The following is a 22998-nucleotide window of genomic DNA, read 5'->3' as shown; positions in this document are numbered from 1 at the left end:
ATTTTCTTTTAATATAAAACCACAAGTGGGAGAATGATGTATTAGACATAATATTAGCAACAAAATCATATTTTGAGAAGTGATTCATAGTTAATTACGTATTAAAAGAAAGGGTGTGGAGAAATTGCGGTGTTACGCGCAACACTTGATCGTCTACAAAAACTCCATCTCCGCTTCTTCCCCATTTCATTTCATAAAGACATAAACTCACAATTCTCTTAATCACACAACACACTTTTTGCCATTTGCGAATTCAATCCTTCGTCTTCGTTCACATAACAAAAGAAAAAAGCAAAAACCCTAAACCTTCGACTTCCCACTGATCTCTGCTCTTCACCAATGGAGTTTTGGGGTAACTTTCTCTCTTCCCTTTCCCCTCCCCCCTCTTTCTTCAGTATTTATGCTTCTTCGTCATTGGCGCCTCTTTAGGTATTCATACGGTAGAAAAACAGTAGAACAGTGCATTAGCTTAAGCATCGGGTAGGTTTTTTCATCTTCTTCCTAGAAGTGTCTGGGTCTCGGTTACCTGTTCATGCTGCAGTGTGCTTTTGCTATCATATATTTGTTAATGCCGTCTTTGCATTTCGTTGCTAAGTGAAATATAGGAGCAAATTCGGTTTTAACTGATATTGTGTTTTATTAAGTTCGTCCCAGTTGAATTTTTAATGTATCTGGCGTGAATTTGAATGTTACGATACTGAATGGAAACAGTACTTGAACAATTGTAGAGTCGCTTCTTTTTACAGATACGTGATCTTGAACTTGGGTTGTTTGAATTTTGACGTGCATGGTTAATTTACATGGGTTCTGTGTTTAAGATTGCTTATGTGCAGCCGTTTTGGTAATCTCTCTTATTTTGGCTAATTCACGAGTTTCTACTTGATCTTATCATGTGCGCGCGTGTGTTTTGAACTAATAGTTTGGGAAAAAGGATTATTGCCTGATGATTTCGAACTTTCCAAATTGTTCTTAATTGTTTGTTGTTAATAACTATCTTGCTGGAGATGAGGGATCAAGAAAACAATTTCTGCTGGAAACCAAGAGTTGTTTTATATGTTGGAAGTATGACTTGGTTCTATTACATGTCTACTAACTTAATTGAAGCATGTTAGTATACGGTCAATTATGTTGTGATTCTATGTTTTTCCTAAAATTAGTGTTATTGTTATGTTTTGCAGGTGCTGAGGTTAAAGTTGGAGAACCTCTCTTGGTGAGTCCTGGAGAGGAGAAGATACTGCATCTGTCGCAGGTATCATTTGTGCTAATTTGTTGATCTGTTCTTAAGAAATCTGTAGGGCAGTAGTTGAGTTATGTATTCTCCACAGGCCTGTCTTGGAGAGTCCAAGAGCAAAGGAAGTGAACCGGTTGTCCTATATGTCAAGGTTGGCAATCAAAAGCTTGTTCTGGGGACACTATCCTCGGAGAAATTCCCACAAGTGTCTTTTGATCTTGTGTTTGACAAAGAATTTGAGCTATCTCATAATTGGAAAAACGGAAGTGTGCACTTTACAGGATATACATCTCTCCTTCCAGAAGAATATCCTTTATCTGAATTCTTAAGGCTCTTCTCGATTTTGGTTTTTGGTTTTTTATTTTTGAAAATTAAGCTTATAAATATTACTTCTATACATCAATTTTAATGTATGGTTATCCCTTCAAAGTTTCGACTAGTGTTTTCAAGTACCTAGCCAAGTTTTGTTTTTGTTTTTAGATTTTGAATAGGAAGCAGGAGCTCGAGTTTTTCTTTAAGAAAGGTGAAACCCCTAATTGAGAAATTAGGAAGAAACAAGCATAAATTTAATAAACAAAATTCTAAAGACGAAATTATTGTCAAGCGGGGCCTAAATCATTTTAGTTTTATTTTTTAAACTTATTTTCATACTATTTTGTTTAATTGCTTGATTTGCATTTTCTATGTTGTTTTCTTGACTAGTTTGAGTTTTTTCCATTTCCACGGAGGAATCTACTTGTAAGTTGTTTCTCAACTTGCTGTCATTAGTACTTCCTTTTTATTTCTTTTAAACCAATGATTAAGTGTTCTGGATTGCTATTTTTCAATTTCAGATACTGATTCTGAAGAGGATTTTCCTCTAGCTGTCACGGACAATGGTGATGTTTACTCTCTAGACTTTCTTGTACATGTGTCATTTAACTAAACTTAGTGACATAGGCTATTATACTTTGGTGCAGGAAAGCCAGAGCCAGAGCCAGAGCCTAAGAAAGATGCAAAGCCTGATACTTCTGGAACCAAGAAAAAAGTGCAGATTGTAGAACCAAGCAAAGTTGCCTCTAATTCAAATATTGACAGTAAGAAGAATAAAGACAGTTCTGATGAAGATGATGACGAGGATGAGGAGAGCACAGATAATGAGGTACTCTTAGATGCCATTTTACATTATACTTCCAAGTGTGAAAATTTATTTTTGAAAGAAGATTCATGACAAGGAAGGGAGCAAACTTAATTAATTTAGCTCTCCTCATTTTCTTTGTTCGTGGCAATATAACGGCCTAAAATCAACAGCATTTTGGCAGAATAGGGTAAATTACCGGTCAATAATTCCTTCACATCCAAACCATATTAATAGTGTAAATTATTTAGAAAAACTTGCTGCATGGGTCCTCTTTTTCTACAAAATAATAGTAGTATAGCTAACTTATTAAAAACAACTTGCTACTTGCTACTATCCGGGTCCTCTCTTTTCACAAATTTGGTATATTCCTTTACGTGGAGGCAAACATCATACCTCCAAGCACCGACAGATTTAGTATAGGCCCGACGGGCCGGCCCCCCCTCAACTTTATTGTCTTTATATGATATGTATAAACAAAATTAATTAATGTTCAATATTTGTAGGAAGTTTAGTGGTAACTATGCTTGTCAGCCCCTCTTCCATCCAAAGTTCAAGTCTTCTCTATGTAATTTTTTTTCCAGATTTTTATTTTTTCTCTAAGTTACAACTCGAAGCCCCCCTGTCAATAAATTTTTTGGATCCACCACTGCCTCCAAGACAGGTCACTGGTTCTCGGCACCATACACAGTAGAGCTCCATGCCTTCCATGGCGAGAAATTTTTAAATCTTGATTGAATTTGGCTGTTCTTAAAACAATTTTATTTTATGCTTCTAATTTTTGGGGTTGCATTAATTTGAAACCCAAATAATAGTATTTTCAATTTTAGAAACCCAATAATAATATTATCAATTTTAGAAACCCAAATAATAATATTATCAATTTACTTTCATAAGTTAATCAATTTAAACCTTCCCATTTATAACTTTTCACCTCATGTCAAGTGTGATAATTTGACGTCTTTCAATATTTACCATGTACAATGGTCATAAATATAATCACTGGAGCATTGTTCGTTCTGAGCTACTTGATATTAGCAATGATCTGAAGCATATGAGGAAATTTTGTACCATAATATTTACTCTACCAATATGGCCAATTAATTTCAACTTTCTTCATCTTCATTTGTTTCCTTTAGAATGAAAATGGAGGTGAAGAAGATGATAGCGATGATGATGAAAATGAGTCTTCTGGAGTCGATAGTGAAGACTCTGATGAGGACTCGGATGACAGTTTGGAAGAGGATGAGCAGACACCAAAAAAGGTATGAGGCTGCCATCTTTCCCTCATTGTTATTATTACTTTTGGGTAAGAAACCAAATTTTAATGGTGAGAAATGAAGTCAATTGATTGGGTTAAGTTAGATATTCTTTTCCTTTATTTGCTATTTCTTAATCAAATAATTATTGAAACCATTGAAGGCTGAAGCAAGCAAGAAGAGACCTTTAGATTCTGCTAATAAAACGCCTGCTCCCGATAAGAAGGCAAAACTCGTCACTCCTCAGAAAACTGGTTTGTTTCTTCTCTATTGCCCCTTTATATTGCTACTGTAGATGTGAAGTTGACCTGTGTTTCTTATCATATTAGTACTTTTTGCTTGGAATTCATGTTGTTTCATTCTTGTACGGTTGGGGATGGACTTCAAATTCTTGAACTCTTAAACAAATTGCTAAGATGGGGTTTTGTATTTTAAATTTTGAATTTGATTTTTCTTTGTGTATATATATATATTATATATATATAATTTTGCAGATGGCAAGAAAGGGGTTGCTCATGTAGCTACTCCTCATCCTTCAAAGAAGGCCGGGAAAATGGCCGCTGCTAATGACAAAAATAAACAGCAGACTCCCAAATCAGCAAATGCCGCATTCTCTTGCAAAACTTGCAACAGGTAACTCATGCTGCCTATTTTCCTAACTCCATGGAGAGAATTAAGATTGTTAACAACTTCAATTTAATAGTGAAAATAAACTTTAATTGAAGGACATTCGGCTCAGAAACTGCGTTACAATCCCACACAAAAGCCAAGCACACAGCCGATAAGTGATCAGGTTATTGTTTTAGGAGGAATATGGTGCATGGATCAGCTCAACCTGACCAGTATATCAAATCAGAATCACGATACTGGATGGTTGTGAATTTTCTACCCCCATCCTTTTGAGGTTCATTTTCTAAATATTCAGGTGTGATTTCAAATCTTATTACTATCGTAAGCTCTAGTTACTTGTGAATGGCTCGTTTTGGACGTTGTGTGTGCTGTAGAATTTTTTTAGATCCAGTAGAATATTGTTTAATATTACTTAGCTGGAGCCTGGAGTTATCTTTATTATTATTGCCTTCTCTCCTGTCTTTTTTTCCTTTTATTTTTGGGTTGACATTGGACATGAAAGATGAAGAAGATGAAATAACCATTAGCTCTTGGTCTTGGTTAACTTGTTGACAACTTTGTTGATAGAAAGCTGGGTAGTTTTATCTGGTTAATTTTCTTAGGTGTTGTTTGGAAGATAGGGGGGCTTTTGAAGACCGGTAACATTACCGGAATGGTTAGTAACATGGTATCGAAGGATGTCATGTTCAAACCGGTTTTTAGTGTCATTTCTTCTTCGATTAACAATGATTCACCTGTTGGATATTCTACAAATTTTTAATTGGTTCAAGTGTTTGGGTCAACTAGTGATTTAACTAGAATCAAGTAAAAGTCATTCTCAATTTTGACTAACCGAATACATTTGTATATTTTGTTTTTAAAATTTAAAGAACGTTGAGAACTCTTGAACTTTGTCTAACCACGCTCTCTCAACTTTGTCTTCATCTTCTTGGGCCTACGAGGTTCTGGGAAATTTGTAGTCTTTCTGTTGTTTGCATGTTTTCTTTCAAAAATAAATTAAAAGGAATGATCAAATAATAGGTGGTTAGGTTCAACTTTTGTCTGGACATAATATTCATTGTGAGTTATAGGCTCAATTCTTCTCTTCTAATTCTTTCTCGTGTGGTTAGTCTTCTCCATCTACTACGCCAATGTTGAGATTTATTATTATTTAATGTGATAATTTACTCTCCAAAATTTGAAAAAAAAATAGTTGTATCATAGAAGTTTAGAAGTCAATTTTTTATAACAAAATTTTGTTTAATTACTCACTAATATTTTTACGTTTTTGTTAGTTTTGATCTCTTACAATTATTTTTTTGTTCAATTTAATATTCACATTTTTTAAAAAAGGATCATTTTAGTCCATTTGTCATTTTTCTTAATTCCTTTTGATTAAAATGTTGGCATAATTCTCTGAATTTGTTAAAAAAATTGTCAAATAGTACTTAAAATTTTGACTGTTAGAGGATGGAAACTGGAAACTAAACAAACTTTTCGAAAGTACAAAGTAAGATTAACAAAAGTTCCTTTTAAGAAATAAAGTTAAAAGTTTATAACCAAAAAGGTACAGAATTGTTTGTGCTTTATGCTTTGTTTATTTTTTCTTACGTAAAGTATCATTGTTAGGAGAAGCTAGTGCGTGACAAGTAGGAGCATTCATATTTAAATTCTTGTTGGAAATGTTTTGATTTGACCCTTTAGTTAAACTAGGTTTAAATAGATTAGGAAAAAAAAAAAATATATATATATATATATATATATATATATATATATATATATATATATATATATATAACAATAGAGGTAAAATAACTTGAACTAGGAGTGAAAGTTGAACAAAACCAATGTGTCGATTTTAATTCGGTTTGGCTTTCTGTTTTAAGCATTTTTTTTTTCTTCTAAATTTTTATTCTTATTCACTTTTGTTTTGAATGTATCTTTTTGCCATCACTTTCTTCACTTATAAATTAAAAGTAGACACTTTTGTTTTCTATTGACACTTTTCCAAATAGAAAATATACACAGGTATCTTTTTTTCCTAAACAATAAATATATACACCATAATTGTTAAAAGAAAAACTAAAAGATATCTAATCTTACAGAGGTTCAATTTAATTTTGATTAATTTTTTCAATAAAAGAAATTGATACGAGCCTATACTTTTTGGTTTTGTACTTACAAATCAAGATCAATTTGGTTTCTGATGCTCCTAATTTGAAACTCCAATTTTAAAGAAAAATACATTTCAATTATTATAAAAGTATCATTAAAAATGTGTATACATGTGTAAATATGAAGTTTCATGTAGATAAATTATTAGAATTATAACCCCCATGAATATATAATTAATTAATAATAATAATAATAATAATAGTTAAAGAAGGTCTAAAAAAGAATGCATTAAAGAAAAAGAAAGAAAAATCGGGCGGGCCGGGGAATTGAATCGGGCGGGCGGGCCGGCGATCCCTATATTTATTGTGATATTTCATTACGTTGTAGTTTCCGCCTGAAAAGTGTTGTCTTCTTTTTAAGTTACCAAAATCAAAACCACTCGAAGCTCATCTCTCTCCTCTCCTCTCCTCTCCTCAACAATGGCGGTCTCTTTCTCCATCTCAAGGCTCTCTCTTTCCTTCTCCTCTTCTTCTTCTTCTTTTGCTACTACTTCTCTCTTTCCCTCCGCCAGACCCACCGCCCTCTCTTTCTCTTCCCTTCCTTTCAATTCCCTCCGCCGCCTCTCCCCCAAACCTCTCCGATTTTCCTCTTCTCCCGCCTCCAAATCCACCATCTCCGCCACCATTTCCGTCGGTGACAAGCTTCCTGAATCCACATTTTCCTACTTAGACTCCGCCGGCGAGCTCCAAACCACCACTGTTTCCGACCTCACCAAGGGAAAGAAAGCTGTCTTCTTCGCTGTACCTGGTGCTTTCACCCCCACTTGCTCTCAGAAGCACCTTCCCGGTTTCGTCGAGAAATCAGCTGATCTTAAGGCCAAAGGAGTTGATACTATCGCTTGTATTTCAGTCAATGATGCTTTTGTGATGAAGGCGTGGAAGGATAACCTTAATATCAAGGATGAGGTTCTGTTGTTGTCTGATGGGAATGGGGATTTCACTAGGGCTATTGGGTGCGAGTTGGATTTGAGCGACAAGCCTGTTGGATTGGGTGTTAGGTCGAGACGTTATGCGCTCCTTGCTGAGGATGGAGTTGTGAAGATCTTGAATTTGGAGGAAGGAGGTGCGTTTACCTTCAGTAGTGCCGAGGACATCCTTAAAGCTCTTTGAATGGGATGAGATAAGAATAAGATAAGGTGGTTCCTTTCGTTTTTCTATTGGTCTCTATCATTTTCCTTCTTGTTTGTTTGTTGGTTTACTCATAGGGTAGCAATTTCAGTTTTGGCGAATAATTGAGATCAAATCCTTATGTTAGAATAAATTTCTCAGTTCGTTCATCTTCATGGTTCTGGATTTACATTGGTTTCTCTTTTTTTCTGATTTGGGTTTTATGCTTCCATGTTCTGTAATGAGAAAGAATGATTAATTTGGGGCGCCTGTAATGTGTTCGCCCAAAAGCCTGAGAGAATGAACTTCTGACGTGACTTCCTCTGCCTTTTAACTTTAACTAAATATATCATTGCCTCGGTTAAGTTTATAACGTCTTTTAATTTCATCTCTAAAATTTTAAATATTTTAATCAAATCACTATTTAATCCTTTGGTTATGTCTTATTGGGTTCAGTTAGGACTTGGCAACGAGAGAGACATTAGTTTTAGGTATTCATATTGAATTAGCAACTTCAATTGCGTCAGGGAAGTTTATATCATCTTTTAGTTTCATCTCCAAATTTCAAAATGCTTTTATTCATCAAATCCCTATTCGCTTCTTGATGCTATTGAAGTTGTTGATATTTAATCCTTTGATTGTGACTTCTTATGTTCAGTTAGCACTTAGCTATGAGACAATAGTATTAGATATTCATACTGAATTAACAACTAAGCGTACTTGTATTCATAGTTGTTCAAAATTGGGTTAAAAGTCTGAACCCATGCATACATTGGTGGGAAGAATCGGTCAGTGAAGAGATGAAGGTTTCATTCTTGTCTAACAACTAAGAAGAAAATGAAACGCTTAACAAGAACAAGCAGAGCCAAAAAAGAAAAGGAAGATTTCAGCTCCACCCGGAGTCAAGTATCCATAGTCTAATCTACATCTTTTGCAATCTCTGTTCCTTTCTTTTTCTTCTATATTCACAAGCTAGCTTCCTTTCAGCCTTTTTGCTTCCACGCGTGCTTTCGTTGACCAAAAGAGCTTCCAGGAAAACTTTGCTAAAACAAGGACTAAAACTACATCGTGGTTTAGGTACCTAGCTGGGTACAATGGTACCAATGTACCCAAATCCGACGATGAAAAATGAAATTGCTTGAACAAGAAGGAAAACGAAGAAATAGTTCTCCCCATAGAGCATATTGTAGCATCCACAAAAGAAAAGATACGCTCCAACCCCAAGTTCAGTAATATGAATTCTGTTGACACACAAAATGCAAAGCTCAGGTTAGATGATAATATAATCATTTTCTATAAGAAGACAATAGTTGTAGACCATGGAGTGATAAAAGAAATGTTGTCGAGTCGTGATAATATTTATTTGGCTATTTGTAGTTATTAGGGAAGAAGGCGAAAAGTACCTATCACCAATTCTGAATATTGGTTTCTTGGTAGCTTTTGAAGCTGTTTTCCCCTTCAGAATATCTCCTAACTTCTCAGTGACAACCCATTCGTTTGCTCGACTACCCTCCAATAAGCCAATGATGGTGGCCTTGGCTCTGTGCAATGACATTACATTTTCAAACATGATCCAGAAAATCGTCAAGTGGAATGACCTGAAACAACAACCCAGTTAAATTTAGGATTTTGGAATGGCGTTACAAAACAATCCAACTTGTGAAAAGGGATATCCATTGAAGTTTGAGAAGAAATGTACTTTGGAGTCCCGATCGCATTAATAATTGTAGTTGCTGTAGGAATATAGACACCTCCCCATGTTGGAATTTCGACTTCAGGCACCACAACAGTCGCCGGCAAAGCAATACAGAAGAAAAGAAAGTTGTTGATGTGGGCTATGATCTTTCTAACGAAGAAGAAGCTATAAATCACATACACCTTCTTCCACAATGTCACTCTCTGCAATAAGAAATGCCCATATTCAGTCTGTTTCAATATTAATTTGATTCAGAAAGCAAAACTCGAGCAACATTGACACATTTGGGGATACCTTATTTTTTGCTATCTCCATGACCATTTTCCTGAAAAGGTTTGCAGGGCCACAAGACCATCTGTGCTGCTGGAAACGAAAGGCCTTGAAAGTGCTTGGCAATTCATTTTTAACCTTGAGGTATAAAATAGTTCCATTAGATATGAGAGATATGACAATAGAACAGTAAACATTAATGTTTGAATTGGAACATTCTAAAAAATTGTTAGAAGTTAGAAGGTTACCTGAAGGTCACCGAGGTACAGGAATTTCCAGCCCTTGAGACTGGCTCGCACAGCCAAATCCATGTCCTCCACCGTGGTTCGATCCTTCCATCCTCCGGCCTCATCGATTGCGGCAATTCTCCAAATTCCTGCCGTGCCTAGTGTTGATCGAATATCAAGCAACAATTTTAGAATGAGAAATTCTGAGCTAATCAGATGGGAGACATAGATAGTTTGTACAAACCATTGAAGCCAAAGAAGGCATGGGTGGAGGAGCCAACTTCTTGCTCAACCGTGAAATGGTAGTCCAACGACATTTCTTGAAGTCTCGTCATCATACACTCATCAGAGTTCACTGCAAAAACATACCTGGAAATTCAGCCGCCCTTTGTTGCCCATAGCACAGCTCTTCCGACCAAACCAAAAGCAATTTCTACTGTTGATTTGGTCGGAGAGATTGGATGGTGGTGTGTGAAATAGAGGATAAATGACCATGAAGAATCACGTTCATTTCACGTAATGGAATGTAATTTGTACAAAAGGAGATGAAATTAACAATGCAATTCCAAAACATGCCTCTCTTAATTTCAAAGGAAATGGTATATAAGACATACAAGTAATAAGATTATATACCAATTTGATTAGAAATGAGTGGAGAGTATACCATTTTACTTGACATTTATCTAACTTAAACAAGTGTTGCAATTTCTCTCGTCCACCAACGAGCATTTGAGAAAAAAAAAAAAAAAAAACCAAATAGTCGTAAACGGTTGGATGGGACCCATTACCTACCAACCCAACCATTCTAAAACGGGAAAGCAGAGGATGTCGCCTTACTAGTTACTACCAAAGTTTCCATTTCTAGTTGAACCAATACAACTATGACTTACACCAAAATGAACAAATATCATCAAACATGGAATTGGACACAGAAAGAAAGAGAAGTGTTACCAAATATCCATCGAGCTTGAATCAGGGCAAGTTGAGGATTATGGATGAGATAAGGAATAGATCGATGAAGAAAATCAGATTCAGGTTGAAAATCAGCATCAAATATTACAACATAATCACAATCTTTTGCATAGCTTCGTTTCATCCCTTCTTTCAAAGCTCCTGCTTTGTATCCTGTACGATTATCTCTTACTTCATACTTTATATCTATTCCTTTGCTTGCCCATTTCTTGCATTCCAGCTCCACCATATTCTGAGATTCGACCATTTTTTTTTCTTTTGTTCATTCTAAAACTTATAAAAAAGCTAAACAAAAACAAAAGCAAAGGAAAACTCTGTACCTTGATTGCTGGGATTGTTGAATCATCTAAGACTTGAATTATCATTCGATCGGACGGCCAAGAAAGCCCACAAGCAGCTCTGATTGACATTTGATAAACCTAAAGATCAAATGAAGATTACTTGACGATGTCAGTATGAGAGATCAAGAAGACAGAGGATTCAAACGGGAGAAAAACAGAGGCACCTCTTTTTCATTAAACATGGGGATTTGAATAAGAACCATAGGGTAAGCAGAGTTTCCGAGCTCGCTATCATCTTTAATGGGTTCCCATTTATATCGTTTTTCAGGTGTTCGACGAAGCAGTTTCACTGCAACGATCACGACACCCATATAAATCCTCTCTACGAACTGCATTATCGACAATGCAGAGCAGATCACCATTATAACTCTAAGAAGGGGGGCTATTAATGGTGCTCTAACGACGTCCCAAACAAAAAGGAGCAGAGCCGGAATGCCATCTCCGGGCGTTGGGAATGCTCCAGGGAAAAGCGCCGATGTGGAGAGCTGCTCCATTTCCGTGAGTTTTGAGTGTGTGTGTGGTTGGAAATCGGAGCAGAAAGTAGGGGAAAAGAAAAAAGAAAAAAGGGATAGTCTGCTTCTGCAAGTATGGCAGAAGCAGATTAGACAATGAATGAAGAAAGTTTTGATGGGAAGAGAGTGGGGAGGGAGAGGAATTTAAAGGAAAGAAAATTGAAGAGAGGGATTTTTGGATCAAAAGAAATTTGCTATAATCTCTCATATAACAACAAGTGGTTTGTCCTAATTGATTGTGAGGCCATTTGAATTGGTAATTAATAGGAACATGGGCTTACAACCCTCCAAAAATGGGCGATAGAGGAAGGGAGGATTCGAACCTTGTAACTATGAATTAAACATATCTCTAACTTTAACATATATACCCTCTTCTTTTATTGAGATTTGAGATTAAACAAACTAAGTCGTGAATTTTTGTTTGAATAGGTTTCTAAACTTTTGATGTTGTTGCAACGGATTTTAAGTTTCATGATCTATATACACACCATAATAGATGATAATTACCATCACAATTGATTTGATTTAATAAAATGTAGAGCTCATACTAACTACACCAACCATCCACTTAATTATACAATTTAGAAGAATAATTTTTCCATCTTATATATGGTACAAATTATCCTCTTATATTTATTTTATTGATATGATTTAATCCACAATGAAAAAGTGAAGTTTGTAAAGTTTGTTTTCTAAAATCTCACACACAACAAAAGAAAAAAGAAGAAAGAAAGACCCAAAGCCCAAACATCAAACACACAGCTCCTCCATTTCATTGCAATTGAAGCTGAGGATCCACCTCTACTCTCGAAACTCCCTCCGGCGCCGCTGCTGGTACCTCCACTTCTCCAACCACCAATCCAGCCACCTCCTCCTCCTCCTCTTCATCTACGTAGTTCGGATCCTTCTCATCAATGGCAGGCGGAGCAGGCGAGAGCTCATTCTCAATCGCATCGCCAGGTCCTTCCCAAGTGAACTTTCCGCCACGGCCAGACTTGGGAGGCGGCTGGCCGATTCCAGTGTGGCCGTGAACCGGATGGCGTTCAAGCCGCTGAATTCCCTTGTCGATGAGCTTCTTCTCAATGTATTTGATGGTGTCGATGTTGTGAGATTCGATTTCAGCTTTTTCGACATGTTTCTTCCCTTCCTCATCCCGGCTAACAGCTCGAATCGTAACTTTGTCCTTCTTGTCGTCGATTGGCTTCATGGTTTTTCAGATGATGGTGGTGATTGAGTTGCTGCAGACGGCTGAATAAACTGAGATTGATGAAATTTGGAAGTGGGAATCAGGGTTTTAAAGGGAGAGAGAGGAAGAAGAAAAGTGGAAGATACTAGAAAAGTGTGGATACTGCTTTATGCATGGCGGGTGCTGGAATGTTCTAAGTACCAACACGTCTTCTAAACAATAATAATGTATGAAAAGTTAACACATGCATGTATACTTAGAAGAAGAAAAAAACTATATTTTTATGCCTAACATATTAACTTGAAGATAAATATGATTGAACGAATCAAGATTTGTTCCATAGGTTATGATGAAAGTACAAATTTATTAGTATTATAATATGCAAATATATTTAATGATGGAATTGGGAAAGTGTTATGAATTGCTTTCGATGGGTTTCGTAGAGATTGCTTTGTGTATCCAAATATTTGGACTGTTCTGTAAACATTCACATCATTATCTTTTCATATTTTCCTTTTTTGTTTTAGAAAAAATAAAAAACAAAGTATTTGATAATCATTTAACTTTCTTATTCTCAACGAAATGAAATTATTGTAGGCTAGCTGTATATATATACATTCAACCAATATGAATTAGATACATAAAACACACCTAAGATTATGATCTATACAATTCTTAATTTAAAAATAACAATAATATAATAGCATCCTAATGTATGATCTTAATATTAAAAATTACTCATTTTTAAAAATATTAAAAAATATAGCCTACTTTAAATTTTAGCTTTTTTATTTTCTCACAAAATATTATTCTTATGCCTTAAACATAACTTTATTATTATATTTATAAATTATCTTTTTCGTAATTTAAATTACAAAGTTATCAATTGCATTCTTTTTTAAGAAATTGAATCTCTAACTTTGAGATTAATATATAGTATGAACATTACTTGTTGACGGATGTTGATGTCGGCATAGTGATAAGTACATAGATTGAGATGAATTTTTTTATGGGCAGTGGTTTTTCCAAAAGGTCACAAGGCAGGATGTTGGGAAGGTAAAGAATATGCTGTTCTTCAAACATTCCTCTTAGCAAACATCGGCAAATCAAAAGCATTAATATATATATTCAAAACAAACACATTTTGATTTCTTTCTTACATAAAGGTTGTTGTTTTGTTTTGTTTTGTTAAAGGGAAAATGATTTGTGATGGATCTTCCAAAGCTCTTTTCTTTAATTAAAGCAAACAAAATGGGCTTTGTTCATTTTTGGCATTTTTTTCACTTTCACACTCAAAGGAAAAATGAGCTCGAGTCGTCGAGGCGTCGCGTACGTTCATTTTGAGGTGCTTTTCTTTTATATTTATACCTCTTTTTCTTCCCTTTTTTCCCATTCATTCATTCATTCATGATTTTTCTCACCTTAGCTTCTTCTTTTTCCTTCTCTCTTACCTTTTACTTCTTCTTCATTGTTTAAAGCTATGGTTTTGATAGTTGTCCACTTTCTTATTTCTTAGCTTAGCCTCAAACAGGTATTTATTGATTCTTTTCGTATTCTTTTCTATTCTTTACCATTCTCTTTTAGTACAATTTAGTGTGAAAATTACAAACCCCTTAATCATTAATAAGTGTGTATTATATGTTAATTAAATTACGTTTGATTTAATTTGAACTTATGATTAGCTATTGTTTATTGATTATGTTTTTCTTTTTTTAAAATAATCTATTCTTTTTGTGGTTGAATTGCTTAAATTTTAAAATAACTATAGTAACCATTTAAATCATCTAATTTTTTTAGAAGGGTTTAGGGTTTAATTAAAAGCAAAATATAATGGGAAAATTGTGAAATTTATATTAGGTTTTTTTTTTTTTTTTTTTTTTTGCTTTTTAATTGAAAATGTTAGAGAACACAAAATTACTAAATATATTTTTGTTTTTGATTTTCAACTTCTTCAACAAAATAGCCTAATAGTTAAAGCTAATTGTTTTTTACTTTCACTTTTTAAAGAAACAATATAAACTTATTCCATGTTTCTTTTTTTCTTATTTTTAGAAAACATTTACAAAATTGCATATAAAATTTAAAAACTACATAACCTAACTTCTTATTTCTTGTTAAGAATTACTACATAAATAAAACTATAGTTAATATCGTTTTCTTAATATATGAAATGTTTTTATCTGCTTACAAAGTAGATTAGTATTAATTAATGGTTAATATTTTATTACAAAAGACAACAAATTTCTTTGTAAATTTTTTAATTTTTCCAAATATAAAATTTCACCCAACAAGAAAAAGAAAAAAAGTTAACCAAATACATTTTAAAAACCCAAACTTTTGTTTTCTTCTAACATTGAGAGATTCGATGACGATTAATTTTGCTAAATTCCTCTCAGGGCATTGGTTTTCGGAATTAATTCGAAGCCCATCGCAGGAAATGATGGCAAAAGAACGGAAATCCAAAAGAAGTTCAACATTTCGATGGATTTCCCGGAAAGTTATGCACCTGGAGACGGAGCCGTCGGTGATCGGTTTCTTATCATTGGAAATCTCAGCTCTAATGGCAAAGCTTGTTCAGATATGGAATCGATTAGAAGACGATGAATTCAGAAGAGCAAAACAAAATCTTTCAAACTCAATAGGAATCGGAAAATTAATTTCAAACGATGAATCATTTCTAATGGAACTTTTCATGAAAGAAATCGTTGAAGATCTTCAATACATAGCGAAATCAATCGTGAGATTCGGGGATAAATGTTCTGACCCTGTTCTTCATGAATTCGAAAAGTTCGTCAAAGATCCACTGAAGAACGAATTCAATTGGTTCGGATGGCAGTACAAATGGAAAAAAATGGATAGAAGAGTGAAGAAAATGCAGAGATTTGTTGTTCTTACGGTGGAGCTGTGGAGAGAAATAGAAATTCTAGCGGAGGTTGAACAGAATTTAAAGAGGACGACGACAATTTTTTCATTCTCCGGCGGCGCAGGAAAATCGTTCAAGTTCAGGAAGAAAATTTCATGGCACCGCCGCCGTGCTCAGAGTTTGAAATTGATGACTCCTTGGAACAGAACATTCAATTACATTCTCAGACTTTTCATGAGATCGATGGTTACAATTATTGAACGAATAAAAATTGTTTTTGAGGTTAAGGAAATGCGGCGGTCGGAGGACAGCAGAGATAAATCGGCCGAGCGCCGTGGCACGGAATTAGAAGAGCAGAGGAAAAAACAAAATTATAATCAGAGTCCGACATCGATGAAGATTTCTTCAGAGAGTAAAATATTTACTCAATTTCCCCATTTCCGCTCACTCAGAGACCACAAGAACAGAGAAGTTGGATCACCACAGCCGTCGCTACGGAAAACGTCGTCGTTGAATTTGGAAAACAGCGCAGTTGAAAACAGAGCATCATCGTCACCGAAACGAATCGATGGTGGACATTATTCAATCTCATCGTTCTTTATCAAAGAAAATCTATCAGACCCACCTCAGAATTCCCTTGGCGCCGCCGCCTTATCGATTCATTACGGCAAAATTGTGATTTTGATCGAGAATTTAGCGTCAGCACCTCACTTGATCGGTAGAGAGGAACGTGACGATTTGTTCAAAATGTTGCCGACGAGTATAGTGAAAGCTCTGAGATCGCGGCTGAGAAAGACAAAGAAAGTTCGGCAGTCGTCACCGTACGATCCAGTTGTGGCGGCTGAGTGGAAATCGGCAATGGCGGAGATATTGCAGTGGTTGTCTCCAATGGCTCATGACATGAACATTTGGCATTCGGCACAGGGCTTCGAGAAGCAGCCGGATAGAGGTGGTGACAGTGGCATCGGAGGCTATGGTTTGAGGTCAAATGTGTTGCTGCTGCAGACGCTTCATTATGCAGACAAGGAGAAAACAGAGGGAGCCATTGTTGAGTTGCTTGTGGCTTTGAGCAATATTTGTTGTTCAAATGAAGTTTGTGAGAAGAGACTGTTAAACCCACTTGGAGTTGAAGCTCACAGGAATTACTCCATTATGAACGATGGGTTTTCCTATTTTGGTATTGTGTGATTATTTGTCGTATAGAAGGATTTCAACTTTGGGACCCCAACACAAATGAGTATACGATCATATTTATATATGAGTTAGTGCAATAAAATAAGAAACCATATGAACTCAACTTCTTCCAACTTATTATTTGTATTTTTTATATATATAAAATGAGAAAAATAAATTAGGAGATTGAGTTTATATGGTTTAGAGATAAATGAAGTTGATATTTAAGGTAAATAATACTAAAAAGTACATTCTCAACCATACTTATCTGTTTAATTTCACATAAGCTCAAATCACAATGTACAATATGGGCAATTAGCATGTTGTTAGTACCTTCTAATATTGGTGGAACAAACATTACTAAGTCATCAAAATTAAGATCGTTTGTGAAAAAAAATCTTACTAAATGTCAAGACCAGAGATGACAATAAGTTAAAGACATAGTTGAGGGATAGTCTTCATATGCCTTTCTCATAAAATTTTAATCTTACCCTAACTCAATGGTAGAGTTGGGAGTTCTACGTCAAGGCTCAATCATGGGAGGTTATTTATTTGATTTTCTTTTATATCAGTTGAATTGTTTTGGTTTGTTGAGGAGTGAATTGCTAAAATCATTCCTTTGTGGTAGCACTTACGATTATACCAAATTTGAGGCCTCACACTTATACGAGTGTTAAAATCATACTATCAAACTTGCATAATTATAGTTTTTACTACACAACTCCATCATTTTCTGCCATTTCCCTAGTTGGTTTAGTCTAAAATAATAGAGATCCATTCAATGGGGTTAGACCCATTTCCACAAAGCCCAATTAAACAAAAGCAAAACACAATTGTTTGGTAGGAATTAGATTCGTAAATAGCAAGGTCTTTAAAAATAATAAATATAGCAAAATTTTAAATGAATAATCTGTTTTTTTTTTTTTTTTTGTTGGTTTTAATTAATACAAAGTAAACAATGAAAGTGCACTATATAAAAATACGTTTGCACGTTCTTATTTTTACAAAAGTATTAATTATTACAACTACGATTGAGTTTTTTTTTAAGCATAGCGAACTTTCTAATGTATTTGATGACAATGGTTTTACAAATAACTTGCCTATACCTGTATTTAGACAGATATATAATATTCACCAACTTTTTTGGCATATATATGTACACACACACCAAATAAAAACCTGAATTTTTTTTAATCAAAACGACGTCGTTTGTGAGGAGTCGGAATAGCCTTCAAAGGAACCTTCTTTCGTAGAGTAATTCCCATTTGCTCCGACATGTCCATCTCCTTCGGCGAAACTCCGTCCGGCAAAGCCCAATCAAACGATAAAATCAACGACCCCAAAGCCATAGGAAGAACTCTCGATGCCAGTGGCACCGCCGGGCACATACGGCGCCCGGAGCCAAAAGGAATGAAGTCAAAGTGTTGACCTTTGAAATCCTTGCTGCCGGAGGAGGGATCAAAGAATCTCTCCGGCGAGAAAACTAAAGCATCTTTCCAGTTTTTGGGGTCACGTCCGATGGCCCAAAAGTTGACTAAGACTTGGGTTTCAGCCGGAATACGATAGCCGAGGATGTTGCAAGGCTTCATGGCCATTCTCGGAAAGAGGAACGGCAGCGGCGGGTGGAGGCGAAGGGTTTCTTTGACGACGGCGTCCAGATATGGGAGATTTTGGAGATGGGTTTCTTCGAGATTGTCGTTCGGCGCAATGGTGGCTCGTAGCTCCGCCTGAAGTTTCTGCAGCGACGCTGGGTTGTGGAGGAGCTCCGCCATTGCCCACTCTAATGTACTGGTGGTTGTGTCTGTCCCTGCCGTGAACATTTCCTTTACAAAATACAAAAATGAAATTATTTGAATTAAATGTATTGTTTTGTTGGTTTAAATTACAGAGAAATATTTAGATATATTTAGTTATATCTGTATCTCTCATGGATTTAATATGATCGTGTGATTCCATAGCTAAGCTCTTTGTATTACATACATATAAATTAAAATAAAATAACATAAATCATATCTATTTATGATGATTAGAATGATATTGCAAAACACTATACTACAAAAGTATGGTTTATAATTTATTAAAAAAAGAAAAGTATGATTTAAACAATAGTGTCGACCCGAAATTTAAAAGAATTTAAATTCTTAAAAGAAGAGAAAGAAACAAAACATAAATCCGATTCTGCAATCTTCATCAAACCTACTTCTCATACAATCTGATATGTTTCAACAATATTATAAACTAATCAATTTACTATTGCTACGGATTATTATTATTTGTATAATAATTTCTTAGTTAGTCATAGCACCTGAGATGCACTATCTCTCATATTCTAACAAACCTCATACTTCATTCTCTTATTTTTCATTATTTTTTCTCCCATTAAATTTTCAATTTTAAACATAGCTGGTTGGAAATTGTGTTAAACACTTAGTTAATGTTAAAAAAAATCACCATAAACTATGATATTATTTGGCCAGTTTTTGTATTCATTTCAACTTTTTGAATTAAGTATGTTTCTCCTCTTTTTCTAAAAACAAATTCTTTTTTACTTTTTAAAACTTGGCTGGTTCTTTTTTAATTAAAATGTAAACAACAAATTAAAAAAAAAAAAACTAGAAGGAAATAGAAAGGTGTTTCTAAGTTTAATTTTAAAAATTAATAACGTGATCATCTTAGCTATTTGTTATGAAAGTCTACTTATAATTTTACTCAATATAATTACAATAGTTTTGATTCGACATCTTACTTCATTGATGCCTTTCGAAAACAAAAACATCTTAAAATCTTTTTGTTTTTATATTTAAATTTGAAAACATTACGAAAAAGTCAACATAATTTTTTTTTACAAGTAACCCTTGATAATAATTAGTTCATAGATGAGATAAACAAATCCTTCGTGCCTATTATTCGAACAAGTTATCTTTTCGATCTTTTTTTTTAGGTTTAATTTATTATTTCAATCAAAACCCCAATTATGAAATGAGAACAAAATTCAAAATAATATTTGAAACAAAAAATTAGCTTACGAGGACGATAACGTTGATGATCCAAGAGGAGAAACGAGAAGGCTCCTCAACTCCATCGCCACGAAACTCCAAAAGCACATCCAAGTAATCTTTTTTCCCACTTTCTTCTTTTTTCTCATCATCATCATCATTAATAATATCCCTTTTTTCCCTTATTAATAATCTCTCCTTTATAAATTCCCCAGCAATTTCAAACGCTTTATTCACATGAAATTGCGTCTTCCTCCTTATCCCTTGCGGATCCAACCACCGTAACGCCGGCAAAAAGTCCGCCACATTCGGCTTTCCGGCCATCTCCATTACCTTTCTCGTATGGTAATAAAATTCCTTTCCCCTCTTCGAGTTTGCCTCCAATAAATCTTTCGAAAATATCAAATTCCCAATTAAGTTAAAGCCCATTACGAACACGAATTTCCCCACGTCCAACGCCGGAGCGTTCCCACACGGGTCGCATCCCTCCTCGACGTGGCGTATCATGGCGTCGATGCAGTGGCGGCGGACATGTTTCATGGATTCGAGCTGGCGGGCAACGAAGAACTCCGATGTGGCAAGTCGTCGTAGCATCCGCCAGTGAGGACCGTATTGGGAAGTGATTAGGGAGCCTTGTGTGCCGTGGTTTCCTTTCATTGCTTCGTATATCATTCGTCCTGAGAGAGGCACGTCGTGTGTTTTGAACATCTCACGCGCCACCGTGCTTGAGGAAACTACCACTGTTTTCATTGATCCGAGTTGGAGGGTCATGATTGGGCCATACTTAGCAGCGAGTTTTGTGAAGGATTCGTGAGCAGAAAAACTTAGTTGGAGCAAATTTCCAACTACCGGCCAACATGGCGGCCCTGGTGGAAGTTGCCGATCGGCCCCCGCTCCACGGCAGCGCCACAGCCATAAACCCCATAAAAATAATAGTAAAATAAACCCTGCAATAATTTCAAGCTCCATATATACCCTTTAATCAATAAGAACAAAAGTGTATACCAAAATAGTGATGTATACCAGTATTAGTGATTCAAGTTTTGCTTTATAAGAAGATCGAGGTTCAACCTTTTAAATATGAAATCAATGGAAAACAATAAGAAAGAAAATCTAGGTTTATCAATAGAGTTAGGTACACTAATAAATTTTACAATAACCTGTGCAGATGAATATTATTGCTAAAGAAAGTCAACCAAGCAAATCGTGTTTGTTTTCTAATATAATAAACCCAAGGGATGGGACCTCAAGCTTTTGTCGTAGCGGAAGAAAATTTATGTCCGTTATTATTCAACTTTGTATTAGGCTCGCTTTAGCCTTTACATTCTTAGAAATTAAAACTAATTAAAAGTATAATTTTTTTAAGAAAAATATGAAAACTTTGAGGAAGAAATTTATTGTGAAAATAACACACATAAATTTGAAAAATAATTAACACAGTCATAATTTGATCACTATCAAAATAAGCTGAAAAATGAGTATTTTTTGTGAAAAAATACTTAAGAGTTAGAAGTGCAATATTAATAAACTTTGGTGAAAAAAAAATATAAAGAAATGATAGGTTTATAACAAAAATGAAAAGTGCAGTTTTAAAGAAATTAAAAAGTGCACGAATTATCCTTATTTATAGTTGTTTAAGAATTATCCTTACTAATAGAAGTTTATTTCTTGTGAATTACTTGCTTCTAAAAAAACAAATGAGTTGTTATATTTTCCTTTTACAGTTTTTTTGTGATCAATGAGTAGTGTCTCAAAATAACTAATGATGTTATGAATATTATTCCTTGTAATGTACAAATTTGTAAGAAATGTAAAAAATATTGTTCTCAAAGCTAGCCCTAAACTATTAATTAAGCTAATATCTCCTTCCAAATTTATGAGATTATTAAGCCTCAAGGCTCAAACACACAACCTTACGTCCACACCTCCCATTTTGTTTCTTTTTTAACAACAATAATAATAATTTTTTATAAGAGAAATATATATATTTTTCTGCTAAAAAAGGAAGAGGACATGAGGACATGGACCATTTAATAAATTAATTTTTTTAAAATTAATATAAGGTACAAATAAATTATATTTAGTGTTAATAATTGTGCCGAGTAATTATAATACATTGGAATGGCAATTCCGTTTGATATTATTATTTGAAAATTTATGAATTTGAAAAAGTGGGGCCAAACCTGAAGATGGCAATTAGGTATTTTCATACAAAATCGTGGGCCTGAGAGGTTGGGCTGGATCTGCCTGGTCCCCGCTTTATTGGGCCCAATTTATTTTTCTATTATAATATAACGTTTTATTTATTATATTATTGAAATTGACAAAATGGTTCGGATTTAGATTTGATATTTTATTGTGGTCCAATATAAGTTCGTATCGTAATGAATATATATATTTGATTTGTGCTTTCCAGACAAATTAATGATATCATTATCAAATTATTTTCCTTATTCTATTCTTTTAATCTACCTGTTCTTCTTCCTTTTCTTTCTTCTTTAAATATAAAGGTAATGTTGATACAAACTCATCAAATAAAAGGCTTAATTTCACAATTTATAATAAATTATGACGTTTTTGTGTTTTTATTTTTAATGAAATCTTTTAGTTTTTGTGTTTGTCTTTTCTACCATTTTTTCCATTATAAATCATTTTTGGACCATACGATATAATTAATCACAATTAAAAAAAATATATCTTAAAATCAACGCATGTGTTTGTCTATTAACTACGATTAGATTAAAATTTTGATACCTAAGTTTCAAGATTATAGTTTTCGACTATTGGTGCAAATTCGAAGATTAGATAGAATGATAGTAAGTGTTTAATTATTACGAGCTTTAAAAAGTTTAAATATAATATTTTCACATTTGAAATGTTGATATTTAAGTTTTATTGACTTAGTGTATATTTTACTTTTAAAAAGCTTTACCATGTAAATCGTCATGAAAATTATAAATATTTGAATCAACTGTCGTGATATGGTATTAAGTCATTATTTTCTTTGTCGTTTTTGATTGATTAATTTAATTGTCTCACCAAAAAAATGGAAATATTTTTATTTATTTATTTTAATAATGTGTATTTAAATATATCACAAAGTTGTATTTTTACCAAATAAACGTAATATATAATTTTTCTTAAAATATAACTTTGTTTCGTGTTTTGTTCTTTTATATATTTTTAATCTGAATTATTATAAATAAATAAATACGTTATATCGTAATACGTACAATCTTTATAATTTTAGTTTGTCCCATTTTCA

The 22998-nt window shown here is 34.2% G+C and overlaps 6 protein-coding genes across 7 annotated transcripts; 3 read left to right on the top strand and 3 right to left on the bottom strand.

Annotated features, from left to right (window-relative positions):
- Positions 1 to 81: 81 nt before the first annotated feature.
- Positions 82 to 4781, top strand: LOC101207572 (histone deacetylase HDT1). Of its 2 annotated transcripts, none has more exons than XM_031882491.1 (10): positions 82 to 352; positions 1179 to 1249; positions 1326 to 1537; positions 1956 to 1969; positions 2065 to 2109; positions 2191 to 2372; positions 3488 to 3613; positions 3771 to 3861; positions 4102 to 4240; positions 4311 to 4452. In XM_031882491.1, exons 1-10 carry the CDS (start codon positions 340 to 342, stop codon positions 4324 to 4326), a joined length of 909 nt encoding a protein of 302 aa, XP_031738351.1. In that variant the 5' UTR covers positions 82 to 339; the 3' UTR covers positions 4327 to 4452. The 2 variants fall into 2 exon arrangements, with proteins under 2 accessions (XP_031738351.1, XP_004137868.1); XM_004137820.3 differs by having other exon boundaries at positions 84 to 352; positions 4333 to 4781.
- A 1929-nt stretch (positions 4782 to 6710) lies between these two features.
- Positions 6711 to 7837, top strand: LOC101207816 (peroxiredoxin-2E-2, chloroplastic). The gene has a single exon (XM_004137821.3). The coding sequence runs from the start codon at positions 6811 to 6813 to the stop codon at positions 7498 to 7500; it is 690 nt and encodes a 229-aa protein (XP_004137869.1). The 5' UTR covers positions 6711 to 6810; the 3' UTR covers positions 7501 to 7837.
- A 363-nt stretch (positions 7838 to 8200) lies between these two features.
- LOC101206598 (glucomannan 4-beta-mannosyltransferase 9) lies at positions 8201 to 11824 on the bottom strand. Its single transcript, XM_004137816.3, has 9 exons — positions 11168 to 11824; positions 10983 to 11081; positions 10642 to 10894; positions 9935 to 10045; positions 9712 to 9848; positions 9488 to 9601; positions 9197 to 9396; positions 8901 to 9095; positions 8201 to 8738 (listed from the first exon to the last, which is right to left on the bottom strand). The coding sequence occupies exons 1-9, from the start codon at positions 11495 to 11497 to the stop codon at positions 8579 to 8581; spliced, it is 1599 nt and encodes a 532-aa protein (XP_004137864.1). The 5' UTR covers positions 11498 to 11824; the 3' UTR covers positions 8201 to 8578.
- A 186-nt stretch (positions 11825 to 12010) lies between these two features.
- On the bottom strand, positions 12011 to 13000 carry LOC101207081. The gene has a single exon (XM_004137818.3). It carries the CDS (start codon positions 12720 to 12722, stop codon positions 12288 to 12290), a length of 435 nt encoding a protein of 144 aa, XP_004137866.1. The 5' UTR covers positions 12723 to 13000; the 3' UTR covers positions 12011 to 12287.
- A 2066-nt stretch (positions 13001 to 15066) lies between these two features.
- LOC105435128 lies at positions 15067 to 16752 on the top strand. The gene has a single exon (XM_011654548.1). The coding sequence runs from the start codon at positions 15067 to 15069 to the stop codon at positions 16750 to 16752; it is 1686 nt and encodes a 561-aa protein (XP_011652850.1).
- A 937-nt stretch (positions 16753 to 17689) lies between these two features.
- LOC101222700 (iridoid oxidase) lies at positions 17690 to 20828 on the bottom strand. The gene is made up of 2 exons (XM_004137957.3): positions 19764 to 20828; positions 17690 to 18560 (listed from the first exon to the last, which is right to left on the bottom strand). The coding sequence occupies exons 1-2, from the start codon at positions 20700 to 20702 to the stop codon at positions 17928 to 17930; spliced, it is 1572 nt and encodes a 523-aa protein (XP_004138005.1). The 5' UTR covers positions 20703 to 20828; the 3' UTR covers positions 17690 to 17927.
- Positions 20829 to 22998: the final 2170 nt, after the last annotated feature.

Source organism: Cucumis sativus, chromosome 3 (assembly GCF_000004075.3).
Source record: "Cucumis sativus cultivar 9930 chromosome 3, Cucumber_9930_V3, whole genome shotgun sequence".
In the NCBI taxonomy this organism is placed as follows: Eukaryota; Viridiplantae; Streptophyta; class Magnoliopsida; order Cucurbitales; family Cucurbitaceae; genus Cucumis; species Cucumis sativus.
Note: the sequence above shows the minus strand (reverse complement) of the source record. Positions and strands in the feature narration are given on the sequence as shown.

Bases quoted from the DNA above. Each gene is read 5' to 3' on its own strand.
- LOC101207572 (XM_004137820.3), top strand. The intron at 3,614-3,770 runs GTATGAGGCTGC...AAACCATTGAAG, and splicing joins ATGAGCAGACACCAAAAAAG to GCTGAAGCAAGCAAGAAGAG. The intron at 4,241-4,332 runs GTAACTCATGCT...CTTTAATTGAAG, and splicing joins TCTTGCAAAACTTGCAACAG to GACATTCGGCTCAGAAACTG.
- LOC101207816 (XM_004137821.3), top strand. From the start codon at position 6,811: ATGGCGGTCTCTTTCTCCATCTCAAGGCTCTCTCTTTCCTTCTCCTCT.
- LOC101206598 (XM_004137816.3), bottom strand. From the start codon at position 11,497: ATGGAGCAGCTCTCCACATCGGCGCTTTTCCCTGGAGCATTCCCAACG. The intron at 10,046-10,641 runs GTAACACTTCTC...ATGTTTTTGCAG, and splicing joins TCAAGCTCGATGGATATTTG to TGAACTCTGATGAGTGTATG. The intron at 9,397-9,487 runs GTATCCCCAAAT...TTCTTATTGCAG, and splicing joins TGGAGATAGCAAAAAATAAG to AGAGTGACATTGTGGAAGAA.
- LOC101207081 (XM_004137818.3), bottom strand. From the start codon at position 12,722: ATGAAGCCAATCGACGACAAGAAGGACAAAGTTACGATTCGAGCTGTT.
- LOC105435128 (XM_011654548.1), top strand. From the start codon at position 15,067: ATGACGATTAATTTTGCTAAATTCCTCTCAGGGCATTGGTTTTCGGAA.
- LOC101222700 (XM_004137957.3), bottom strand. From the start codon at position 20,702: ATGGAGCTTGAAATTATTGCAGGGTTTATTTTACTATTATTTTTATGG. The intron at 18,561-19,763 runs GTAAGCTAATTT...TATTTTGTAAAG, and splicing joins TCATCAACGTTATCGTCCTC to GAAATGTTCACGGCAGGGAC.